At 38.8% G+C, this 22,908-nt stretch overlaps 2 protein-coding genes and 1 long non-coding RNA gene across 10 annotated transcripts; 2 read left to right on the top strand and 1 right to left on the bottom strand.

Annotated features, from left to right (window-relative positions):
* Positions 1-367: 367 nt before the first annotated feature.
* On the top strand, positions 368-11,207 carry AFG2B (AAA ATPase AFG2B). Of its 5 annotated transcripts, none has more exons than XM_089538977.1 (9): positions 368-405; positions 3,727-4,847; positions 5,975-6,160; positions 6,678-6,824; positions 7,139-7,348; positions 8,242-8,508; positions 8,898-9,032; positions 9,789-9,914; positions 10,197-11,207. In XM_089538977.1, exons 2-9 carry the CDS (start codon positions 3,774-3,776, stop codon positions 10,341-10,343), a joined length of 2,292 nt encoding a protein of 763 aa, XP_089395103.1. In that variant the 5' UTR covers positions 368-405; positions 3,727-3,773; the 3' UTR covers positions 10,344-11,207. The 5 variants fall into 5 exon arrangements, with proteins under 5 accessions (XP_089395103.1, XP_089395102.1, XP_089395101.1 ...); XM_089538976.1 differs by lacking the exon at positions 368-405 and adding an exon at positions 2,426-2,479; XM_089538975.1 differs by lacking the exon at positions 368-405 and adding an exon at positions 2,449-2,531.
* Positions 6,079-13,600, bottom strand: LOC149307345 (uncharacterized). Its single transcript, XR_016282372.1, has 4 exons — positions 12,491-13,600; positions 11,193-11,387; positions 8,162-8,401; positions 6,079-6,794 (listed from the first exon to the last, which is right to left on the bottom strand). It is a non-coding gene; the product is annotated as an uncharacterized LOC149307345 (long non-coding RNA).
* COXFA4L3 (cytochrome c oxidase associated subunit FA4L3) lies at positions 13,038-20,715 on the top strand. 4 transcript variants are annotated; one of them, XM_089538983.1, is made up of 6 exons: positions 13,038-13,054; positions 14,634-14,768; positions 17,081-17,145; positions 17,864-17,949; positions 19,257-19,317; positions 20,287-20,715. In XM_089538983.1, the coding sequence occupies exons 3-6, from the start codon at positions 17,101-17,103 to the stop codon at positions 20,353-20,355; spliced, it is 261 nt and encodes an 86-aa protein (XP_089395109.1). In that variant the 5' UTR covers positions 13,038-13,054; positions 14,634-14,768; positions 17,081-17,100; the 3' UTR covers positions 20,356-20,715. The 4 variants fall into 4 exon arrangements, with proteins under 4 accessions (XP_089395109.1, XP_089395108.1, XP_089395107.1 ...); XM_089538982.1 differs by lacking the exons at positions 13,038-13,054; positions 14,634-14,768 and adding an exon at positions 15,019-15,041; XM_089538981.1 differs by lacking the exons at positions 13,038-13,054; positions 14,634-14,768 and adding an exon at positions 16,210-16,451.
* The last annotated feature ends 2,193 nt before the right edge of the window (positions 20,716-22,908 follow it).

A 22,908-nucleotide genomic window follows, 5' to 3' on the forward strand; every position in this document is an offset into this window, starting at 1 on the left:
GAGTGACACTATTACTTTCCTGGATCTAGACACTATACTTCTATTGATGCAGCCTGAAATAGCATTGGTCTTGTTAGCTAATGCTATTTTCCAAACAGAAACATACAATCTACGTGTACATGTTTTTGAATGACAAGATTTTAACCAAGTAATGGAGAGCACTTAATAGCATCTCCTTAATAACATCTCTTGGGCCATCTGGAACTGGCAGCCCTATGTGTGAGTGCTGTCACCAGCCCAATCTTCGGTTGCTAGAGACTGGTCACATTTTTAGGGAATATGCCAGTCAGTTTTATATCCTTACTGTAATTTCTGCTTGTATGTTTGCACCTGTGTTGGGTGTTGTGTTCTCTGGCCTGTTTCCACTCTATTGTAATGGATTGCCCTGCAAGGGAGTTCCAAAAGGTATTCCTATGTAGAAGCAATACAATCAGAGCATGCCATGTATTATGTAGGCTGAGATATAGTTTACTGTGAAGACCTAGAGCAATAGTGGAATAGGTTAGGTTTCTTTAACAGAAACTATTCTGTTTAAGATCCTCTTGCCAAAGCAATGTTCATTACTGATATTCAGCTGCCATCTAGTGGGATTCATGGAAACATATGCCTCTCTCTGTGTGTGGTTGAGAACTATCTTCATTAGACCAACTAATTAATGCTTAATGTCAATGTTAATGATGCCAAAAAAAAAAGGTGGGGGGGAATCCCTAATGAACACAAATGTAATGCTTTAATATGTCAATTTAAGACCACAACAAATGTGTGTGAGATCTTTGAAATCTCCAGGGCTGGTGCCAAATTGGAGAATTAATGCAGTTCGACACGGCTTTAACTATCATGGCTCCTTTTTACAACATTGAAATGTGTTTTCTTATGCTTTTAATGTAACTTTTAACACATTTTAATTTTTTCATCCAATATCTTTTCAGTGTACACTTGGCGCCCCACATTTACGGCTTTGATTGTTTGTGATTTTCGTTGATATGTCCACTCTAGGCATCTCTAAGGAGTTTATCACAGGGGAGGAATTTCTCTTAATTTCAAATGAAAAGAAAGTGGGGCCAGAACGCATTCGCGTGAATTTGCTAGGTCAGCGATGCAGTGATGACTCCATTGGTCTCCTGCGCAAGCGTTTCTATATACAGTATATATATATATATATATATATATATATACACACACACACATATACATACACACATACATAATATTACACACACAGTTATGTATAGTGGTTTTTTTATTGGCGGTTTTCCTACATTCACAAGGGCCCTTCACTTCAACTCCAGTGAATGTGGAGGGACCACCATGTTTGGTTCTAGCTGCCCTAGGCCTCCTCCCAGAAGAAAGACAAATAAAATACAAAGTTGTCTATTCGTTTGTGGACTTTCCTCAGACTTAAGCCCTTGTTGTCGTTGACTTCCACCAAGGGTTAAAACACACTGCAGAAATAATCCAGTTTCAGACCACTTTAACTGCCCTGGATCAATGCTAGGGAATTCTAGGAACTGTAGTTTGTGAGATATTTAACCTTCTCTGTCAGAGATAGCTCTGTTGCCACAATAAACTACAATTCCCAGGATTCCCTAGCACTGAGCTAGGGCAGTTAAAGAGGTCTCAAACTGGATTGTTTCTTCAGTGTGTTTTAGCTCTTATGATCCAGAACACACTGCAGAAATAATCCAGTTTGAGACTGCTTTAATTGCCCTGGCTCAGTACTGGGGAATCCTGGGAACTGTAGTTTTGTGAGACTTTGAGTCTTTTCTGTCAGAGAGAGCTCTGGTGCCACAATGAACTACAATTCCCAGGATTCCCTAGCACTGAGCCAGGGCAGCTCAAGCGGTCTCAAACTGGATTATTCCTGCAGTGGTGGTGATGATGATGATGATGATGATGATGATGATGATGATGATGATGATGATCCTGCCCTTTCCCCAAAACTGAGGTTCAGAATGGCTTCCAAGATTAAAATAGTGAATTAAAAAATATAGAAAAGTATTCCATTAAAACAAAATTAAATTATTACAATATCAAACCAAAATGCATATAAAAGAATAAATATATATATTTAAAAGATACAAGTGTTTAAAATACATTTAAATACAGTGATTCCCCAAACTGTGTCCTTTAAGGGACTTTGGACTTCAGCTCCCAGAATCCCCGACTATTGGCCAACATGGCTGAGGCTTCTGGGAAATGAAGTCCAAAACCTTAATGGGCACAGTTTGAGGAAATCATCCAATCAGCAGCCTCTTCCTCCTTTCTTAGCCCCACCTCCTTTCTCTGAGAGGACCTATGATTGCAGTGCCTTGGGCTACAACTCGCTTCCGATTGGACGAAAGGAGAGAGCTGCCCAATCAGATCAGGAAATGAATTGATTGACAAGGCTCCAGGCCAATAAAATTGTTCTCTCATGCCAATGATGCTTTTGGAGGAGCACGTTTTCTCCCTATTGCTGCCTCCAAGAGAAGATGGAAAGGTAGATAGAAGGAGGAAAGGTGGAAGATAGACTGACTAAGCTTTGGTGCCTGGTCAGTATTTAAACTGCATTTCTGCATTGACTCTATTGCCTGGGGTAAATGTGCATTTGGGCTCTGCAAAGAGTGGGGACTTCAAGTCCCAGAAGACTCTGCGAACCATTGGCAAAAGGATTCTGGGATCTGTAGTTCAAAACCTGGTATAGAAGAGCCAGGGCCTGCAGGATCAAAAGTGCCTTTGTTTCATTCATTTTAACAATGGCTCCCCATTCCTTATTCCCCCTGAGCTTCATTGCATTCCTCATAGAAACATTGGCAAGGGTAGGCCTCTCCAATGGCAGCCAGGTCCAGACACACAATGCAGGGATGATCCAATTTAAGACCCCTTTAACTGCCCTCGCTCAGTGGTAGGGGATCCTGGGAATTGTAGTTTGCTATCTTTGACAGAGTAAGGCTCAATGCCCCACAAAAAACTACATTTCCATTCCCCTAACATTGAGCCAGGGTCTCCAACTGGGTCATTTCTGCATTGTGTTTTGGAACTAAGTTTGTTGTGGCCTTTCATAGGCTGCATCCAAACTGGAGAAATAACCTGGTTTGGCACGGCTTTTAACTCTTTCTGGCTCAAGGACTATGGAATTCTGGGAGTTTGGAGTTTGTTGTGGGGCCCAAAGCATATCCTTGACCATTTCCCCCCCCCCTTCAGACATGCAATTATTGTTCAAATGTAGTATGAGGTATACTAAAAGCTCCTAGAATACATGATTAAAACATAAAATATGCACAGCAACACAATATACAAATGTGCACATAGTGTACCTAGTCCATAAAATAGATATGAGTTGGACTGAACATGGAATATTTGCATTAAGTAAACCTTTTTTTTTTTTGGGGGGGGGGGGGAATTGAACATGTTGAATGTCTAATGAAAGAGCATCCGCATAGTAGGTGCCAGTCCTCTAAATGCCTTGTCAAGTGAACCTCTGGAGCCCATTTCACAACTAGGAGAGTTTGGCCAAATGTCCTTAAAGACCAAATGAGTTTATAAGCAGGGAACCAGATCCTAGGTGTTTCTTAGTCTTGAATATATCTAACCATAGCCAAACCTTTGAGCATCGTGATGAAACTTCCTCCCCTACGTTAAATCTCTCCTCCTCTCCCAATATACTAAAACCTGCTGATGCCATTAGCAAATAAACCAGATGTTTGTTTATCTCTTGTTATTATTGTTTTGTTTTAAACTGTTCAGGACAACACTCGCTTTTGTGATTTGTACTGCCATGACTAACTTTGAAGATGGCTTTACTAAAGCTGCTCCTGCAGGATCCAAAGGATGAAGGCATGCAGAGATGTCGACTAGGACCTGCTACTTTTTCAGCCCTGGGTGCAAAGCTGGGATCTCCAGTGAGGATCACCCTGCCTTCTGGTTGCTGTCTGTGTACTGCTTGGCCCAGGCATGATTTGGCTGATGGCTACTTACAGCTTGATCCGAAATGCAGAACTCAAGGCTTCAGGGAGGGCCAGCTACAAAACCTTACAGTGAGTGTTGATCAACTGAAGCTCCTGGAGTGTCATAGACTAAAAAGAGTTACAGTCAAAGCCGTCTTTAAAAACCGCAAGCTCAAAAAATCCACTCCGGAAGCCATGCTGCAGGAAGTAGTCAAAGAACTGCTGAGAAATAACTATGTCGCACTTCATCACATTGTTACGTTTGGCCCGATTTTGGGCAATCCAGTGGCATGCGTTGAAATATTGTCTACAGAGCCTGATGCTACGGAGGGAGCTGGCTTGGTAACCCCCAAAACTAATGTAACCATTAAAGAGGCAGTCACACTAGACTGGTATAAGCATTTGATGGAGGACAGTGCAAAAATCCAGGTAGCAGGAATGGATGATGCCAGCAACTCCTTAAAAGAGATTATTGGTCTGACTTTGCGCTTTCCGAAAACCTTCCGGAAACTAGACCTTTCTGTCCCCAGAGGCATACTCCTAGTTGGACCTCCAGGTGTGGGTAAAACCCTTCTAGTAAAAGCTGTCACCAGAGAGATAGGGGCTTGCTTGCTTTGCATAAATGGTCCTGCAATCTATGGTTCAAGACCTGGTGAAAGTGAGGAAAACTTGCGGCAAGTATTTGAAGAAGCAAAAGATCTATCCGTTGAAGGACCAACTGTTCTTTTTATCGATGAGATTGATTCCTTGTGCCCTAAACGAGGCAGTTCAAGTAATACCACTGAAAACCGCCTGGTAGCTCAGTTGTTAACTCTTATAGATGGCATTGGGGGAGAGAATGACATGGTGATCGTCGCAGCAACAAATAGGCTCGATGCCCTAGACACTGCACTAAGGAGGCCGGGCAGAATTGACCGTGAGGTGATTATAAATTCTTTCTTAATGTATTACTTTTGATTGCTGCTTGGTGTTTCACTTTTCAGCAGTGAGATGTTGTGTTAAACACCTTAGAACATCTGCTGTTTGTTTCAGAAACCATGTTACGGCTTTCCTTCAAAGATGTACCTTTCCTGATCATGGAACTGTAGGTCTTTTGGGGGAATTCTTTGTTACTTAGCTCATTATCAGAAGTGTGCAATTCATGATTCTTTGACTGCAAGCTGCAATAGTTTGAAACTGGTTTTGCAAGGTTTGAGCTCCCGACAGTGCACAGCTAGTCCTGATGCCTCAGACTAAAGACCTATCTAAGGTCCAAAACACACTGCAGAAATAATCCAGTTTGAGACCGCTATAACTGCCCTGGCTCAATGCTAGGGGATTCTGGAAATTGTGGTTTCGTGAGACATTTAGCCTTCTCTGTCAGAGAGCTCTGGTGCCATAATAAACTACAACACCTGGGATTCCTTAACATTGAGCTAGGGCAGTTAAAGCAGTCTCAAACTGGATTATTTCTGCAGTGTGTTTTGGACCTAAGTCCAGTGGTTTCTCTCCCCATGCAAGCAGGTGCCTGCAGGGAGCTCAAAAGCAGTGGGGAGGGGAGACAGTGAATTTCTTGATCCCTTTTCTATGTCGTTTAAGGTGGTAGTAGATATTTTGATTAGCCATCATATTGGGACAGGGTCCAAAAAGTTAGGAAATGTTACTTTTGAGGAACTACCCAGATTGCTCCAGCCAGAATAGTTCCAGAATAGGGATACTGTTCTATATACAGAAGGGTCTGGTTCAGTTCCTGGCAAAAGGAGCACAATGTCTCCATTCCTCACCCCCAGCTACATATAAATTAATAACAATAAAAATATATATTATAATAATACATGCAGCCTCTAAGAATGATTTTATGCCCCTTCCAGATTCCCTGGACTACCATTTCTCTGACCAAAGATGGGAACACCCAGCAGAGGCCATTCACCTTTGAAACATGTGGCAGGGGCCCATTGCAGTTTTTCCACAATAAAACAGCGAATTAAAATGAATAAATACCTGATATCCAAACTTCCTGATGTTTAAGAAGACACTCACTGGTTTTCATTGTTCTGATGTTGTCTTAGGTTATCATTGGTACCCCAACCCTTAAACAAAGGAAGTCCATTCTGCAGCTGATTACTGCAAACATGCCTGTGTCAAAGGATGTGAATTTGCTTGAACTGGCGGAAATAACCACTGGTTATGTTGGAGCTGACCTGATGGCACTCTGCAGAGGGGCTGCGATGGAGGCTGTGTTTCAAGACTACTCAGTAAGACTCCACTTCAAAGTACCAAATCTGAATGTCTTTATTTTAACCCCAAGATTGTGATACTTTGGAGATCAGTGCTCAGCAATGTTATCATACATGGTGCTGTTGTGCCAGTACAACATGGCAACTGGCCATCCCAGAACACTACAGATGTGATGTTTTGTCTGAGTCCACATTAATGTGATAAATGTCAACCTTTATAAATGCTGAACTTTGCAATGTACTATGTATATCAGGGTGGACAAAGTACAGCCATCCAGATGTTGTTAGCCTGTAACTCCTGGCATTTTTCACCATCAGCCATGCTGGCTAGGATTGCTGGGAGTTGTAGTCTGACAACATCTGGAGGGTAACATGTTCTCCAAACCTGAACAAATACATGTGTGAAACAGGAAGTAAGAATATCCCGAGTACCCACATAGATGGTTCACTCACAGGGTTGCTCACAACTTAGTCATATCCGTTTGGTCACTAAAAGTAAGCACAACTTTTCAATTTTCTATATACATTTCCTCAGGATTCAGTTCGTATGTCTGACTTCTATGAAGCTTTGAAAAAGATTCAACCATCCTCCTTTCGAAGCGGAATTGGGCTGATGGACTTCAAACCCGTCACCTGGGATCAGATTGGTGGCCTTGAAGATGTGAAATTAAAATTAAAACAGGTAGAATTTTGGAGCTGGGTTTTAAAGAGAAAACATCTTAAATCTGCAATTATTATTCTGATTCCATATTAGAACAAATCAGTTATGCTTTGTATCTCAGGTTGGGGAAATGGTTTATTTCAACAAAACTGGTATAACAACCCAGGATCTGAAACCACAGTTTGATCCTGGCTTATTTTGACTAACTAGATAAACCACCATTGTAAATAAAGAATATTGTGGTTAGTTTTAAAGTGAAAATGGAATAATCAAGAATATCTGTAAATGGCTGTGCCCTCAAAGTTTTTTCTTCTTCCTTTTTTTCGTATTTACAGAGCATTGAATGGCCTATCAAATTTCCCGAAGCTTTTGTTAGGATGGGACTGCCCCGTCCAAAGGGTATCCTTTTGTATGGACCATCAGGTTGCGCCAAAACTACACTTGTGAAAGCAGCAGCCACAAGCTGTCACTGTTCCTTTCTGTCAGTGAGTGGCGCAGACCTTTTCTCACCTTATGTTGGAGATTCAGAGAAGATTTTGTCTCAGGTTTGGTTTAATCTTCATAATACATAACCACTAGGTAGAAAAAACCACATTATGCAATATGCCAATTCACACTTGTCTCATTTGACTAATGATCCAATTCTGGTTTCTTACTTTGATTTGTTGTTCGTGATTAAACCATAATTGCTGTTAGTTTGGATGTAAGGGGTAAATATGGTTTAACAAACTTGATGTTTTCAATTGCATCATACAAAAGGGAGGAAAGGGAGAACATACATACAGAAAACTTAGTCTAATTATTCATGTTTTATTAGTTCAAATGTCATTTCATTGGAACCAGCAGAGACCATTTGTACACAATCATAAACTAGGGTTTTTGGCTTGTTGTGAATAAGCAGTATGCTGATCATTAGCTAGCATCTGGATTATAGTTACATCACAATAAGCTATTATGTCACATTATTCTTACTATCTATTATTACATATTATTATTATTACACAATATAACATTACATATTATTGTGATCACATCGTTGATTAGATGTTATCACTTGGCACAAAGAGTGAATGAGTTGCATGCTCAAAGGGACTATTATGTATGAATGCAATCTGTGTCCATTCTAATCATACCTGTGCTGTACTTTCATTTGTAAAAGCTATGGCTGTCTGTCCATATCATAACATTAATCAAGACATGAATTTGATGCTAATTCATTTTATTAAAGCATTTTCGAGGTGCTTTGTGGAGTGGCAGAGCTGATCTTTTATGCATATAAAATGTGGCCTCCATAAGTGCAAATAGTAGTTTCCCTCTGAGTTTAGAAAATTATGTTTACTCAAAATGTATACAAGTACCTTTATTTCTTCTTGTTTTTGCATTTGATGTGGATGGATTTGTTCTCCCCATTTCTCTCTCTCTTTTTCTCTGTTTCAAGGTATTTCGTCAAGCAAGAGCAAATACACCAGCAATAGTATTTCTGGATGAAATTGAAGCTATATTGGGATCCCGATCAGTTGGTAAAACTGGCCACGGTATCCAGGAGAGAGTTCTTTCTGTCCTTCTCAATGAAATGGATGGTGTTGGCTTGAGGTTAACTGAGAGAAGAGGATATAAAGCAGAGTTCGAAAGTGACAGTCAGGAACAGATTGAAAATGGAGAGTTGGAATGTGACAGTCCTACACAAATTAAAAAAGAAAAAGAGGTAGCTATTCCCATGATAAGGTAGATGTACTTGTCTTTAATAATATGTTTTTTGTCTCTAGAGGCTGCTGTCTTGCTTTGCATACTAATAAGTTATGGTCATTAATCAGATTATTAATGATAATCTCATACTGGGTTTTATTTCTGATGAATCGCAGATACAGACATGTTTTCCTTTTCTATAGTTATACCTGTTTGAAAAACAATAAAGATTTTTCTTAGAATTCTTAGTTAAATTGATGTGAAAATAATAAATAATAATGTTTTATTTCTTTCTTACTTTGCCTCAAGGCAGGGCACGACAAAATACAAAACACAATTAAAAGATAGAGTATGAAATGATCCCATGATTATTTAATATTTAACTGTTTCTTTCTTTAAACTTATTAGCTGGAATTTCAGGAGGTCTTTAACAAAGACGTCATAGTTGTTGCTGCAACAAACAGACCAGACATGTTGGATGATGCCTTGTTGCGTCCTGGACGGTTAGACAAGATCATCTATGTTCCACCACCTGATGACAAGGTATAGAATAAATCCATAGATGAACTTTAAACCAAAGAAATCTGTAATGTAAACTTTTGGCTTATAGCAGTAAAGAGTATACTATGATAGCTGAGACCTTACAGTTCAAACACAGTTATAACAAGAATAATTGAGATCTCCAATAATGTGTCAAGCTTCCTGTCATACAAGAAAACCTAATGTGGGTTAGCACCTTGCCTGTTTTTTATTTCCCATCTTCTCAGCTTAATTGTTTCATTTCCATCTCAGTAGTACAACAGCCTTTTCAGGCAGAGCATTGTCATAACAATGATGTGCCAACAGTTTGTGAATTATCAATCCCAATTAGCACAACTGTGGTTTTCAAACCATGGTTTGAAATCCTCATTCTGAAGACTTTTACAAACCATAGTTTGCAGAGTAAGATAGCCTGAGACATAATTTAAAACCATATTTTACAAACTATGGATTGTCATGTGAGTGCAGTCAATGGCCATATTCACACATACTGTAATGATAACCCATGTTTTATCTGCATAAACTGGAACAACTGAAACAAAGCTCTCTCCTTCTCCCATGTGGCTGGAAAGACTTCAGTAGTGTTTAGTTTCATAGAATTCTGCTTTTATTATTGTATTGTAAATGATATGATGATTTATGATAAATTCCAGTTAGTTTAAAAAAACTATGTTAAAAGTATGGACGATTTTACTGGCCTTAGGGCTGTAAAGGACACACAGATCACCTGGTTATCTTTCTTTTGTATTTTGCAAACAGGGAAGGCTTTCTGTTTTGAAAATCTGCACAGAAAAAATCCCAGTAGACTCCAATGTGTCCCTGGAAGATATAGCAGCTCAAACTAATCTCTTCTCTGGAGCTGATCTTGAAAATCTTTGTAAGGAGGTGAGTTATTTTTTGTTTTGTTTTTAATCAGAGAGTAAGGAAACAAGTGGTTAAGTATTCTAACTTTTCTGATTAAAGAGAAAAGTGGCAAGTTTTAGAGCGAAATGTAAGCCAGAGAGAAACAGTCTCAGTTTTAAATGAAATACTTATTTACAAGGATACGATGAAATTCAGAATTGAAGATCATTAAATAACTGTATAATGTGAACTGTATAATGGGAATTTTTAAACTTCATTAATAGTGTTCCTTTTTCTCTATTCTCTCCCCTTTTCATTTCTCAGGCTGCTTTATTAGCATTGCAAGAGAATAACGTTGAAGCAACAGTCGTGAAACATAGCCATTTTGAAAAATCATTGGAAACTGTAAAACCATCATTAACCCTGAGAGACAAAGAATTTTATGAAAAGATATTTAAAAACAGAGAATGAATTTTGTAAAGCAAGAAGGGAGAAAAATAAATTCAGATTGACTTAACCAGAGTCCCACGACAGATTCAAAAAGTCGACAGAGAAGAAGCAAGATGTGATACATATTTATTTACTTTATTGATGCCCATGTTCACCTCTCTAGAATTGTTCAAGGAAGCTAATATCTATCACAGCAGTTTTAGAAGGACTGCATGGTTTTATACCCAACGGACATAGAGATAATGTAAGAACAATCATTAATACAATAGACTACCTGAATTCCCATAATGAAATTAAGGAAACTCTAATATTTCTTGTTGCAAAAAGACATTCAACAATTTAAATTAAACTTATGCGGGAGATAAATTTTGGGGAGAATTATCCTAATTGAATCCATGCAATCTATTCCAATCAAAAAGGCAAAGTGGTTATAAATGGGACAGGCTTCCTTTAAGATTCAAATTTTAAAAAGGTATTAGACAGTGTTGTTCGCTTTCACCATTATTGTTCACTTTGGTTCTGAAAATTTTAAATTCAGATACCAGGAATGATAAAGAATTTAAGAGAATAAAGATTCAAAAATGATTAGCTGAGCAAAAAAATTGGGTCATAGTATTTGAATAGGCCAGTGGGAAGGGATTTGGATAAAAGGTTCAAGATGCATGGACTCATAGAATCTTAAGGAAAATTTGTACAAAATGGTGTACAAACAGTATATCACTCTGCAGAAATTGGCCAAAATGTATATGGGAAACAGTGCCATGTGCTGGAAATGTGGAGACCAAGTTGGCTGTTTTTCCCATATGCGGTGGAATTGTAAGAGGGTTAGGAAATGTTGGGTTAAAGTTAGTAAGAGAGAGAGTGACTTGCCCAAGGTTACCCAGTGGGTTTCCATGGCCGAGCAGAGATTCCAACTCTAGTCTCCCAGTGTCCAACATTCAAACCACTTCTCCATGCTGCCTCCTGCCTTTCTGAATCGGCTTTGGCAAAAGCAAACTGTTGCAGCCTCTCCTAGCTTGTATGCTCTTCATCAATAACGTCACCATCTTAATCTTGGAAAACAATCTAAAAAGAAGTAATGGAAAATTAATGAAAAAATTAGTAGGAGTTTTGTAACAGCGTTATAACAGAACTTTATGTTTCTTTGTATGCCTGTATGTTTGTTTTTTAAAATTTGTTTAATAAAAATAATAATAATAGTGTTACCATTCTGTCCACCCCCTGACCTTGCTTGGCCACATGTGTCCTGGTTTTCTTCTGGGAAATGTTTGAGGGCATGCTATGGATCCTATACTGAACCACTATGGTTGGAAATTGTTAAAAGCATTACCTGATTTCTTGTCTGAAATCACTACTAGATTATGAGGTACAGAATAAAGATGAAAAGTAGTTCTAAAAGTACTCCTGGTAGAAGCCTTTTGAGCCTATACATACACTGTGGCATACATTATTTTCTATTGTTTTAACTGGTTTTAGGTTCTCTTAGGTGATAAACAGTTTACTACCCTTTTAGTCTTCTAAAAGTTACTGACAGTATTTTAAATTGTTGCAGCCTGAGTTTTTTGCATTTTTGATCTTTGGAGATAGATCAAAATATAATTATATTTTTTAAAGTAATACCTAATTAAAGATATTGTTGTGTGCCTTCGTTTCTGACTTGTGGTGACTCTTATGGGTTTCCAGGTCACCCAGTGGCAATAGCATTTACATTTTTATACCATATAATAGTGAACTCAGCACTTGCTAAGTGGTTTACAATCTGTAAGCCAATTGCACCCAATAAACTCCATACTCATTTTACTGACCTACGAAAGGATGGAAAGCCGAGTCAACCTTGGAGCCCTTGTATCGAACTCACATCCTTGTGGATGCAGTGCCGGCATTTAACCACTGTGACACCAGGGTTTCCATGGCTGAGTGGAGAATCAAACCTTGATCTCCATGTTTTAGTTCAATGCTCAACCCACTACACTATGCTGGCTTTCTATAAAAATACTGCAACACTAATAATAATTATTATATCCCTTTGGGAACCACACGCAGACTTCCTATGCACTGGATACCCCCACTGGTTAAAAGCAAGGACAGCTTGCATACCTGTAACTCATTCTTTGAATGGTCTCTGTGAATTTAGACTTCTAAAGAGTTTAGGTAGTAGCACCACTCACCTCTGCCAGCCCTATATAAGGGGCGTCCTCTGATACCCACCAGTTTCATGGGACACCAATGGAGTCATCTGTGTGAACCAGGAGGACACAATGAAGGGAGGATGGGTAAGGTTGTGCAAGTTCACAGATGGCTATGCAAAGAACTACAGTTACACGTACGCAACCTGCCCTCCTTCGTGGTCTCTGTGACTTGCACAGCTAGGAGATCAGTAAGCTACAAAAAGTAGGAGGTAGGAATGTTAGTGCAAACAAATTCATTGAAAGACACATATATAGTTAACAAGTATGTAACTCACAACCCCCCACTCTAATATGTCATGCAACACAGATTCAAATGAAGAGTGAATCCCTGAAACAGTAAAACAAAGTACTGAAATAAGTGGATTCGTAGACAGAGATAGCATCCAACAGTAAGGAAATATGACTGGATTCAAAGGTATTCAGCCATACAGTACAGAGAAGCCGGCAAGGGATATTGCAAGACCTCACAAAGGAGGGGGGGAAATTCAAACAACGACAAAAAGCCCTTTGCTTTTTTGAGGACAAAAAAGCCCCATTCTGAAGGTAACAGCTGAAGTTTAACAGTCACTTTACTTACTGTATATACTCATGTATAAGTCTAGAAATTTAGGTCACAAAATGGACCCCAAAAACCTGAGTCGACTTATCCACAGGTCAATGTAAGTAGTGTATCTTAACTCTTAGTTAAAAGAAGGAACTGGTGAAAAGCAGGAGTATAATATGTGAAGCACCGACCCCCTCTACTCTCTCATCCATCCAGCCTTAAGAGTAAGCACAGTTATGTTTGCTGGACTTTTGTAAGTTCTTTGACATTGTAAAGTCGAAGGCTTTCATGGCCGGCATCCATAGTTTTTTGTGGGTTCTTCGGGCTATGTGGCCATGTTCTAGAAGAGTTTATTCCTGGTGTTTCACCAGCATCTGTGGCTAGCATCTTCAGATTCTTTGACATTGTTTTGCTTTGCTTCGTCCTTTAGATCCTTTGCTATATGCCCCTAAAGTTTACCCTCGACCTATCCATGGGTCATAGCAAAATCCTTATTTTTGGCCCTGGAACTGAAGTATCATCTTAAAGCTATTATAGCAGGTCAGGGGGATAGGTTTGCTGGAATATACCAGGAATTAGAGAGAGAGAAAAAGGATAATATAAAAATATTGATAAAAAAGATTTTAAAAAGCCCTTGGTATCTGGGGGATATATCTCCCCCCCTCCGCAGATACCAAAGTCCACGGATGCTCAAGCCCAATGGGTGGTGAGTGCATGCGGCCACGCTGCCATTAGGGATAGCCCCTGTTGTCCTGTGGCAAAGTGTGTACATAGCCGCTCTGAGAGCAATTAGGACTGAAGGGCGGGGTATAAATAACGTAAATAAATAAATAAATAAATAAATAAATAAATAGCCACACCACCATTGAGATAATGGAACTTAATGGTAGTGCAGCCGCATGCCTGCACCACCGTGTGAAATTGGGGGCTGACCCTAATGGCAGTGCAGCTACATGCACATGCCGCCATTGGGAACAATGCAAGCTTGCTGTCCGCTGATGCTTGGATCTGCGAAAGGCAAGCCAGCAGATACCGAGGGCCAACTATATACAGTCAGCCCTCCTTATCCATAGATTTTTTATCCACGGATTCAAGCATCCACGGCTTGAAAATGTTCAATAAATTCCAAATATCAAACATTGATTTTCCATTTTATATACAGGATTCCATTTTGTTATGCCATTATATTTAATGGGACTTGAGCATCCACGGATTTTATTATCCACGGGGGATCCTGGAACCAAACCCCAGTGTATAACAAGGGTCTCCTGTATATAAAATACCAATAATAAGTAATTAAATACCAACAAAATTCTATAGTAAATTAAACATATGAAAACTAAGAGGTGTGTAATTCTTATTTTTCTAAGCAAATAAAAATAAACTGACTGTGACACTTTGACTCTCCTGAATAATAATAATAATAATAATAATAATAATAATTGTTATTGTTACTATTATTTTCTTATATCCCACCTTTCTCCTAACATAGGGGACTCAAATACAATTTAAAAAGAAAGACAAAATTAAAATATTATATATATATATATTTGAACGTTTTCTCCACTTGTTTCACAGGTTTTCTCCTGTATTTCTCAGTGTTCACTCCAGAAGTCTAATTTGACACAAAGTGCTCCGCTGCTGTGGAAAATTCTAGAAGGAAAAGAAACAAGGGAGAGCATCCATCTTGTACCTAGTTTCCACAACTAAAAGGTAATAGTGAAGCACATGTGGAGAAGAAGAGAAGAATGACAATAAATGTATTTATTTATTTATTTCAGCAGTTTATATCCTGCCTTTCTCCCACAAATGGGATTCATAAAGGGTACGAAAGGCAGCTCGGCATGGTCTACTAAAAGGTGCGAACGCACTGAAGAAATGATCCAGTTTGAGACCGCTTTAACAGCCCTGCCTCAATGCTAGAGATCCATATTCAAAGGCCTGGCGTTTCTAACGGAAGAAGAATTCAAGAACCTGAAGGAATAGGCAAAATCCGTTTATCTCAGGCTTCTCTGGGCCTAGAGGCCTGACTTGGTGTAACTGACATCCGGACTAGATTATGCCTTATGCCCAACACCAAACATCTTTCAACCAATGGGCTCTTTTTTATTATTATTATTATTCTTGATTCAAAAATCTTTCACATTAAAACATATATGACAATACACAATCCTACATTCAGCGCCAACATCCTTCAAACAATTTACACATTTCATCCACACGTTTCTGTATCACAAAATAAATAAAACAACTTCCTAGTATCTAGCTCTTGAAATTTTTTTGCTGTTATTTAACTAGAGTTGCCATAATTCTCTACTAAAAACCGGGATAAAACGTAGGACAAAATTTAGACCAAAATATAGGACAATTGGAGGATAAAAGTTAGCCCAAAATGTAGGACATTTAAGGTCCTCCATTTTTTCTTAAATGCCCTACATTTTGGGCTAAATTTTATCCTACAAATGTCCTATATTTTGGTCTAAATTTTGTCCTACATTTTGTCCTGGTTTTTAGTAGAGAATTATGGCAACCCTATATTTCACTGACTTTTTATTCTCTCTATATATTTACATATCTTCTTACAACTATGTGTACATAATTCTCATTGTATTTTTGCATCGTTCGTATTTCAGTTGTGTTTTATTTATTTCCTGATAAATGTCATTTTCTTACTCTTAACACATTTCTTATATCTTTTATTCTTTTCTTACTTTTCTCTTAAATACTTGACATCAACCTAGACAGTGTACTTCTTTTATGACCAATATTGACCATTCATCATTAAATCTTTGTACTGATGTATCTCTGATTAAACATTTCAATTAATCCATTTCAACATAATCTAATAATAATCTAATAATTTCCAATGCCACTCTTTTATTAAGGGTGAGCTTTCCTTCTTCCAACTCTTGGTATAAACCACCTTTGCTGCTTTCAACATGTAAAAGAGGATTTTCCCATATTTTCTTTCTGATTCTTTATTCGTTTTCCCTAAAAGATACATTTTGGGTCCTTTTTTAAATTCCATTTTTAATATCTTCTGTATTTCCACATGGATTTGGGACCAGAAATTCTTTGCCATCTTATATAACCACTACATGTGCGGGGGAATAGCCCTTTTCTTTTCTGCATTTCCAGCATGTGTTGTTATTTTTCTTCTTCATCTCAGAAAGTCTGTCACAATTTAATGTATATTTTAATTTCTTTTCCCATATTTCCTCCCAATCTTCCAACTGGATTGGGCTACCTAAATCCTGGGCACAATGGACCATACATTCTTTAATCTGTTCATCCTCCATTTCCCAAGATACAAAACCTTACATATTTTTGACACAAGACGATCTGTTTGTTTTAATAAGACTTTCTCCACCTCTGTTTCTTCAACTGTTAGTCCAAGTAATTTTTGTCCCTATTATATCTTTCTTTTATATCTATTATATCTTTCAAACATGTAAATTGTGCATTTTGGTGGGTCCCATCAAGGTATCGCTGTTTGGTGTTCAACATGTCCTCCATAGCCAGGAATGCCAATGGAGGGTGATGGGTCCAAGATTAAGCCCCTTTCCTAAGAAGTCCTGTCCATTCCCAACTAGCTAGTTAATAGTGTCAGACTTTCCCATCCCTCCCTGCAGTCATTCAATCCCCATTCCCTTGATGCTGCCTTCCTTTAGCAGTGTCAGGATGGTTGATTTTTCCCCAGCAGGGGGCGCCCTAGGTTTGCAGGTGGCAGCAGGATCCCTTCATTTCTTGCAGGTTCCTGGGGTGGTTTCAGCCCTTGTCTGAACTGCATGACTTGAGCCACCTCCAGCCCTGGGGCGTTAGGGACATATATAAAGGGAAAACTGCCTCCCACTAAACTCCAATGCAGATCCAGGCAGCCAGGTTGTCTTTTCTTTATATGATTGAATTCTGGGAGGGAAGGGAGGGAAGTTGGCTGAATGCAGGTCTGCTGGGGGTGGGAGGGGAGTCCCATCATCCTCAGTGGTACCCAAAAGGATAACCCTGACACTTGGATTTCCTCCCAGGTCTGCACCTGCTGGCTGCCATGGGCAAAATGGGGGTCTTTCAAATCATGATGAAGAAGAAAGAAGTAAGTACTGATTTTTTTTTAATTTAATTTAATTACATTTTCTTTCTCTGAGACTAACAAAGAAACAAGTTGGCAGCATAAGCTCATGCTGCCAACTTCTTTCTTTCAGCCAGTCTCAGAGGTGCTACAAGATCTCTCTACAGACTGATTCTACAGACTCACACAGCTATATCTTTGAATTTTCCTTCTTTGATGACACTGATGTCAATAGTTCCGAACTGGGTTAGCATCCCATCCTCTGCAGAGACTGTGGTCTAAACACACATTGCAGAAAATATCCAGTGTGAGACCACTTGAGCTGCCCTAGCTCAGGGGTAGGCAATCCTGGGAATTGTAGTTTATTGTGGCACCAGAGCTCTCTCTGACAGAGAAGGCTCAATGTCTCACAAAACTACGCTCCCCAAAATTCCTTAGCATTGAGCCAGGGCAGTTAAAGTGATTTCAAACTAGATTATTTCTGCTATGTGTTTTGGACCTGGGTTAGCATCCCATCCTCTGCAAAGACTCTGTCCTCCTCCTGCAGGGTGGGATGGAGATGCTGGCAGAATCCTTTTAGGAAGGAATAGCTCCATTTGGCCTCTGGATCATTCATACAATTATGTAGACAAGGAATATAACACACACACACACACACACACATATAAAATGTATTTTTAATCTTTTATTTACGCACCTTCTGGACCTAGCACCCATCACCTGACTTGCTTGTGTCTTCCAGCTGATTCCTCTGGTTGCCATTGTCACTTTTGCTGCAACGGGAGCCACTTTCGCTACCCTGAATGCCATGAGAAAAACTGATGTCATGTAAGCAAACCCCTCAAATATTATTCCTCTGAAATCAACCGCAAGCTTGGTTGTTTGATTTACAAGAGAGTTGGGGGAACTGTTTGAGGACAGGATTTTTTCCCCTGTAAGATCAGGCATATAGGACTAGGATGAATTGGATATCATGGAGTTAAATCAGTTTGGTGTGGCAATGAAAAGGTTCCCAGTTAATCTTGCACAATCTTGGAAATTATTTTTTCTGAGAGATCAGGCATATATAGTCTAGGGTTAATTTGATATCATAGAGCTAAATCAGTTTGGTGCAGAAATTAATCTTGCTCATTGCCCCCAATGGGAATGAAATCTAAGTGTGTTCCAATATCTCTTTGAATAAAGATCGAAAGTGGTGTTAGGGAAATTTTTGAAGACAAAAGGTTTTTTTTTCTGTGGGATCAGGCATATAAAATTAGAATTATTCATTTGACAACATGGAATTAAGTCAGTCTAGTTTGGAAATGAAAAGTCTTGCCCATTTCCAAACAGGACTCCAATGTGATTATGTTTAGAATTCTTTTTGAATAAAGGTTTAAAGGACTCTTTTGAAGTTTTGAAGTGTGCTTTAGAAATTTAAATCACTTTCTTTTTCAAACTGTATTTCTGTGGTTTAGTTATTATGTTCCAGTGAAAAAGAGGGGCAAAAACAAAGAGCTATTCTTCTGGGTGATGTGGAGAAAGAAAACAAAACCTACTAATAACATCTTTAAGGACATTTTTGGTTGGTCCTAATAAAGAAATTGCCCAGGTGCAGGTTTTGAACCTGGCTAAAGTTAAGCATTTTAAAAATCCCATTGTACTTGGAGGAAGAGTTGATCACATGCTGAAATGTCTCACAATGAAATAAGTGGGACTTAAAAACACTTAAGTTTTGCTGGATTGTGCCTACAGTATTTCACTGATATTTAATGCACATAAATAAAAGAAATGTATTATAGCATCTGAGATCTATTTTCATCTTCTTTCCCAATACCATCTTTCAAGCATTTTATTCCTGTACCAACATTAAACCTTTTCCAGTGCTAAATTATTGCAGCTTTTTGTTTAGAGGGCAGTAAATAAGTGCTATATTTTAAGATTGTTATGTGTATATTGGTAAATATTCTATATGTTCGTGAAACTAAGATTAATTTAGATAACCGAGGCATACTTCTAAGTAGATGTATTTCGGATTTGGTTCTAAGGTCTACTGTTTTGTAAAACAGAAATGGATGCTGCTGCTTTGACTGACCTGCTCTTTAGCTAGTATGTCTTCTTTGTTTTTCATATTAAATAAAACATTTAACCCGCAGCTTTAACAAGACTGGCAACCCAGAACCATGGGAACATGTGAATCCTAACCAACCCCAGAAGGTAATAAGCTTACTTACCCAACAAGGAAATTGCTATAGATATTCCTGTAGATACTGTAGATATTCCCTGGAATTAATCATATTTCTGAATATTAGCTGTTATTAAATTCTGTTAAATGATTTAATTTTGTTATATAATTATTTTTAACTTTTATAAGCTAATGTTTTAGCGTAATCTTTTAAAATTGTTGTTTTAATCAATTGTTGTTTTCCCCCCAATTATTATTGCCTTGAATCCCATCTTGGGAGAAAGGTGAGATATAAATTCAATCAATCAATCTGAAATGTGCATATCAGAGTCAATCCCCTATGAATAATTCACCATGAAATGAACTGACTGTTACTTCCACTGTATTGCTTAGCGAATTCTGCAACTCATTTCGAGTGTGATTTTTTTTTATTAAAGGAGTAACAAAGCATAATATCCTTATTTTGAACACTGTTGGTGTAATAGCTCTCATTTAATAATAGAATAACAAGCCTAGCAAATGTCTGCAGTAAATTCTCAAGAGAGCTACAAGAAATTCAGACACATTATATTCAAGTCGGCTAAAAGCATTTTCTGTGCTTTTATTATCACTTCATTTATTGTTTAAACTGTTTTCTATAGCAAAATATATTTTTGTAAATTTTAATTAAATAAGAATTGTAATATATTTTAAAATGTAGGATTTTGTTCTCCATTAAAAATGTTTGCATCCATATGCCCAGTCCCTCCGGTCTTCAAAAGATAGGTCACAATCCAGCAGAAAATGAAGTACTTCTTATATGTTTAGCTCCTTCTCATTAGAAACTTTGGCTCCATGGTTATTAGAGGTTTTTACATAATACAGATCTTTTATAGATCCTCCTATGTGATGATAATCATAAATGTACAAAGTAGCTCATATTTAAGGGGAAATTGCCACTAGAAAATAAGCTGATTTTTAATATACTTTTCTTTGTCTTTTTGTCTCAAAATGTCTGGTAGCTGTTAACAATCAGCCAGGAATGGAAGCCCATTGAAGAGCTGGAGAAAGTCAAAAAGATGATGAAGTGACGAGTGCCAACCTCTTCACATGATGCTCTATGAATCTAGTGGAATCACTTCTGCACAAACTAGATGATCGAAACCAGTGTGCGGAAATGCTTCTGCTACATTTTTAGGGTCTCCCACCAATTTTTTGGACTCTGGATGAAGACGTTACTGTTTGTTTTTTGGAAGTTGCACTCCCTACATCCCCACAGTCCAAAATTTAAAAGGCTGACTTGCATTTGCAAGAGCCATGCTTAATTTGAAGAAAAGTGTTCAGTGTTCTACATTCTAGCAGTATATAATGGCCTTTATCCATTTATTCGTTTGTTAGTCTTGTGGCCTTTATTCTTTAAAAGAATTAAACTGTTTTTGTCTCAAATAATACTATAGTTTTATGTGTACAATACTTGACATCTAAACTTAAAGTTGTTGGACCAGTGAACAGATTTTTCCTTCTGTTTGACATGGGGAGGAACTGAATATTGAATATATTGGTTTCAGTTTTCACTTATCTTTCTCTCTATTAATTGGGAAACCCTGGAGGTAAGCTGGCTTTTCCCCTCTGTCTGCTCAGAGATTACTAAGTATTTGTATCTTAGGTGGCACTAAGTATTATAAAATAGCATTTTTGCAAGCTTGTTATGCAGCTTGATATATATGTTAAGAAGTGGAGGTTGCGGTAATTGTTGCTGTAGTTCTTGGGAGGCGGATGGGTTAAATATCTGAACAGTGTTTTTCTTGCCCAGACTATTTTCTGCCACCAGCTGCAACATTTTATTCCCACTCTCAAATGGGTTTCTTTTTTATTTAAAAGTATATTCAAATTTTATTTAATTTTTAAAATTTAATTATACTGCATCAGCAAAATGGCCCTTTTGCACTATAATTCAAAGTCTTAAAAAATCAGAGGGAAGAAATTGTGCCATTCAAACCATAGGATCATCTTAGCAAACCATGCCTCTTCGTTGCATTTCCTGAAACGAGACGATCCTGAGAGCCAGTCAGCATGGTTGCATATATAAATAGAAAACTTCCATTATCCTCAATTTTCTTTTTAAAAAATCATTATTTTCCTTTGCTCAAAATAAACCATTATCCAATGAAGCCGTTCATGAAAGGACTGGATGATACTAAATTTAGCATTCTTGCCAATGACATTGGTGATACAACAGCAAATCATGCAAGGTCTACAAGAGAAGTGGGAAATCTGTGGTCCTGTGGATATTGATGGACAGTCAAGAAGTCAAACACATGGGTCCTAGAGCATATCAAACCAGAAATCTCTCTGGAAGCCAAGATGACAAGACTGAGGCTGTCGTACTTTGGCCACATCATGAGGAGGCACGACTCACTGGAAAAAACAATAATGCTAGGAAAGGTGGAGGGAAGCAGAAAGAGAGGAAGGCCACATGCCAGATGGATAGACTCTATTAAAGACGTCATGGGTATGAATTTGCAGGACCTGAGCAGAGAAGTGGAGCATAGGGAGTCTTGGAGATGTCTCATCTACAGGGTCGCCATGGGTAAAGATCAATTCGAGGGTGGATAACAACAACAAACAACAACAATAGCACCAATCCTCTTTGCCCATTGGCCATGTTGTCTGGAGCTGATTTGAACGGGACCCTAACAACATCTAGAAGATCACAGGTGTCCCACCAAGGCAAGTAGTCTATTTGCAGAGGTGACGACAAAAACTTGCGGCGTTCATATACTTTTATATTATAAAGTACAGCATGGTTCACCCTCCTTCTGTGTGTTTTGAGGAAGACAGCTGTAAACTGGCAAGACTTCATTTCCTCCTTTGCATGTCGAAAGTGGCTGTATACTTGTCAAACTGTCAGCCTAATGACTCATGAAAGTTTTGTTTGCCTACGTGCTGCTTCAAGCAATAGGCAGACGCAACATTTCCTTAACTTTTTGTGATGTACTTGTTGCAATACTGGGTGTATTATAGTACCAGTCTGTGATAATACTGTGATTTCAAACACGAGCTCCATTGTTGCAGCTTCAGTTGCGGTTGCCTTAACTCAGACCTATACAACTTTTGGCCCACCAAGCCAAATGAAGCCCATGTGCATGTCCACAGATCCAGTGCCCCGACAGTTACTTGTAATCAACTCCTAAAAGTTACTATCATTTATAACTACAATTCTAGTTATATTTCCAGTGCCCAAAATGTATATACAGTTAGGGTTGCCATAAATGAGGAGCTCCGAACCGGGACAAATGTAGGACAAGGCTTAAAAATGTAGGACCTTTTTTTTAAAAGGTCCTACATTTTAAAACCTTGTCCTCCTCCTCCTTCCCGGCTTGGGAGGAAGCCTCGGCCTCCTCTCAGGCCGGGAAGGATGCAAGGGCTGCTCCTCATCGCGGCGATCACCGCGGTGGGAAGCAGCCTCCTCCCGGCCCCCACTCCCTTTCCCGGCCTCTGTGGAGGCTTGGGCCTCCATAGAGGCCGGGAAGGAGGGAGGAGAGCGCCCGCGATCGCCGCGATCGCGGGCGGCCCCCACTCCCTTTCCCGGCCTCTGTGGAGGCTTGGGCCTCCATAGAGGCCGGGAAGGAGGGAGGAGAGCG

The sequence above is a fragment of the Sceloporus occidentalis genome, unplaced genomic scaffold (genome assembly GCF_023333645.1).
Source record: "Sceloporus occidentalis isolate IW3139 unplaced genomic scaffold, rSceOcc1.0.p SCAF_9, whole genome shotgun sequence".
Classification (NCBI taxonomy): Eukaryota; Metazoa; Chordata; class Lepidosauria; order Squamata; family Phrynosomatidae; genus Sceloporus; species Sceloporus occidentalis.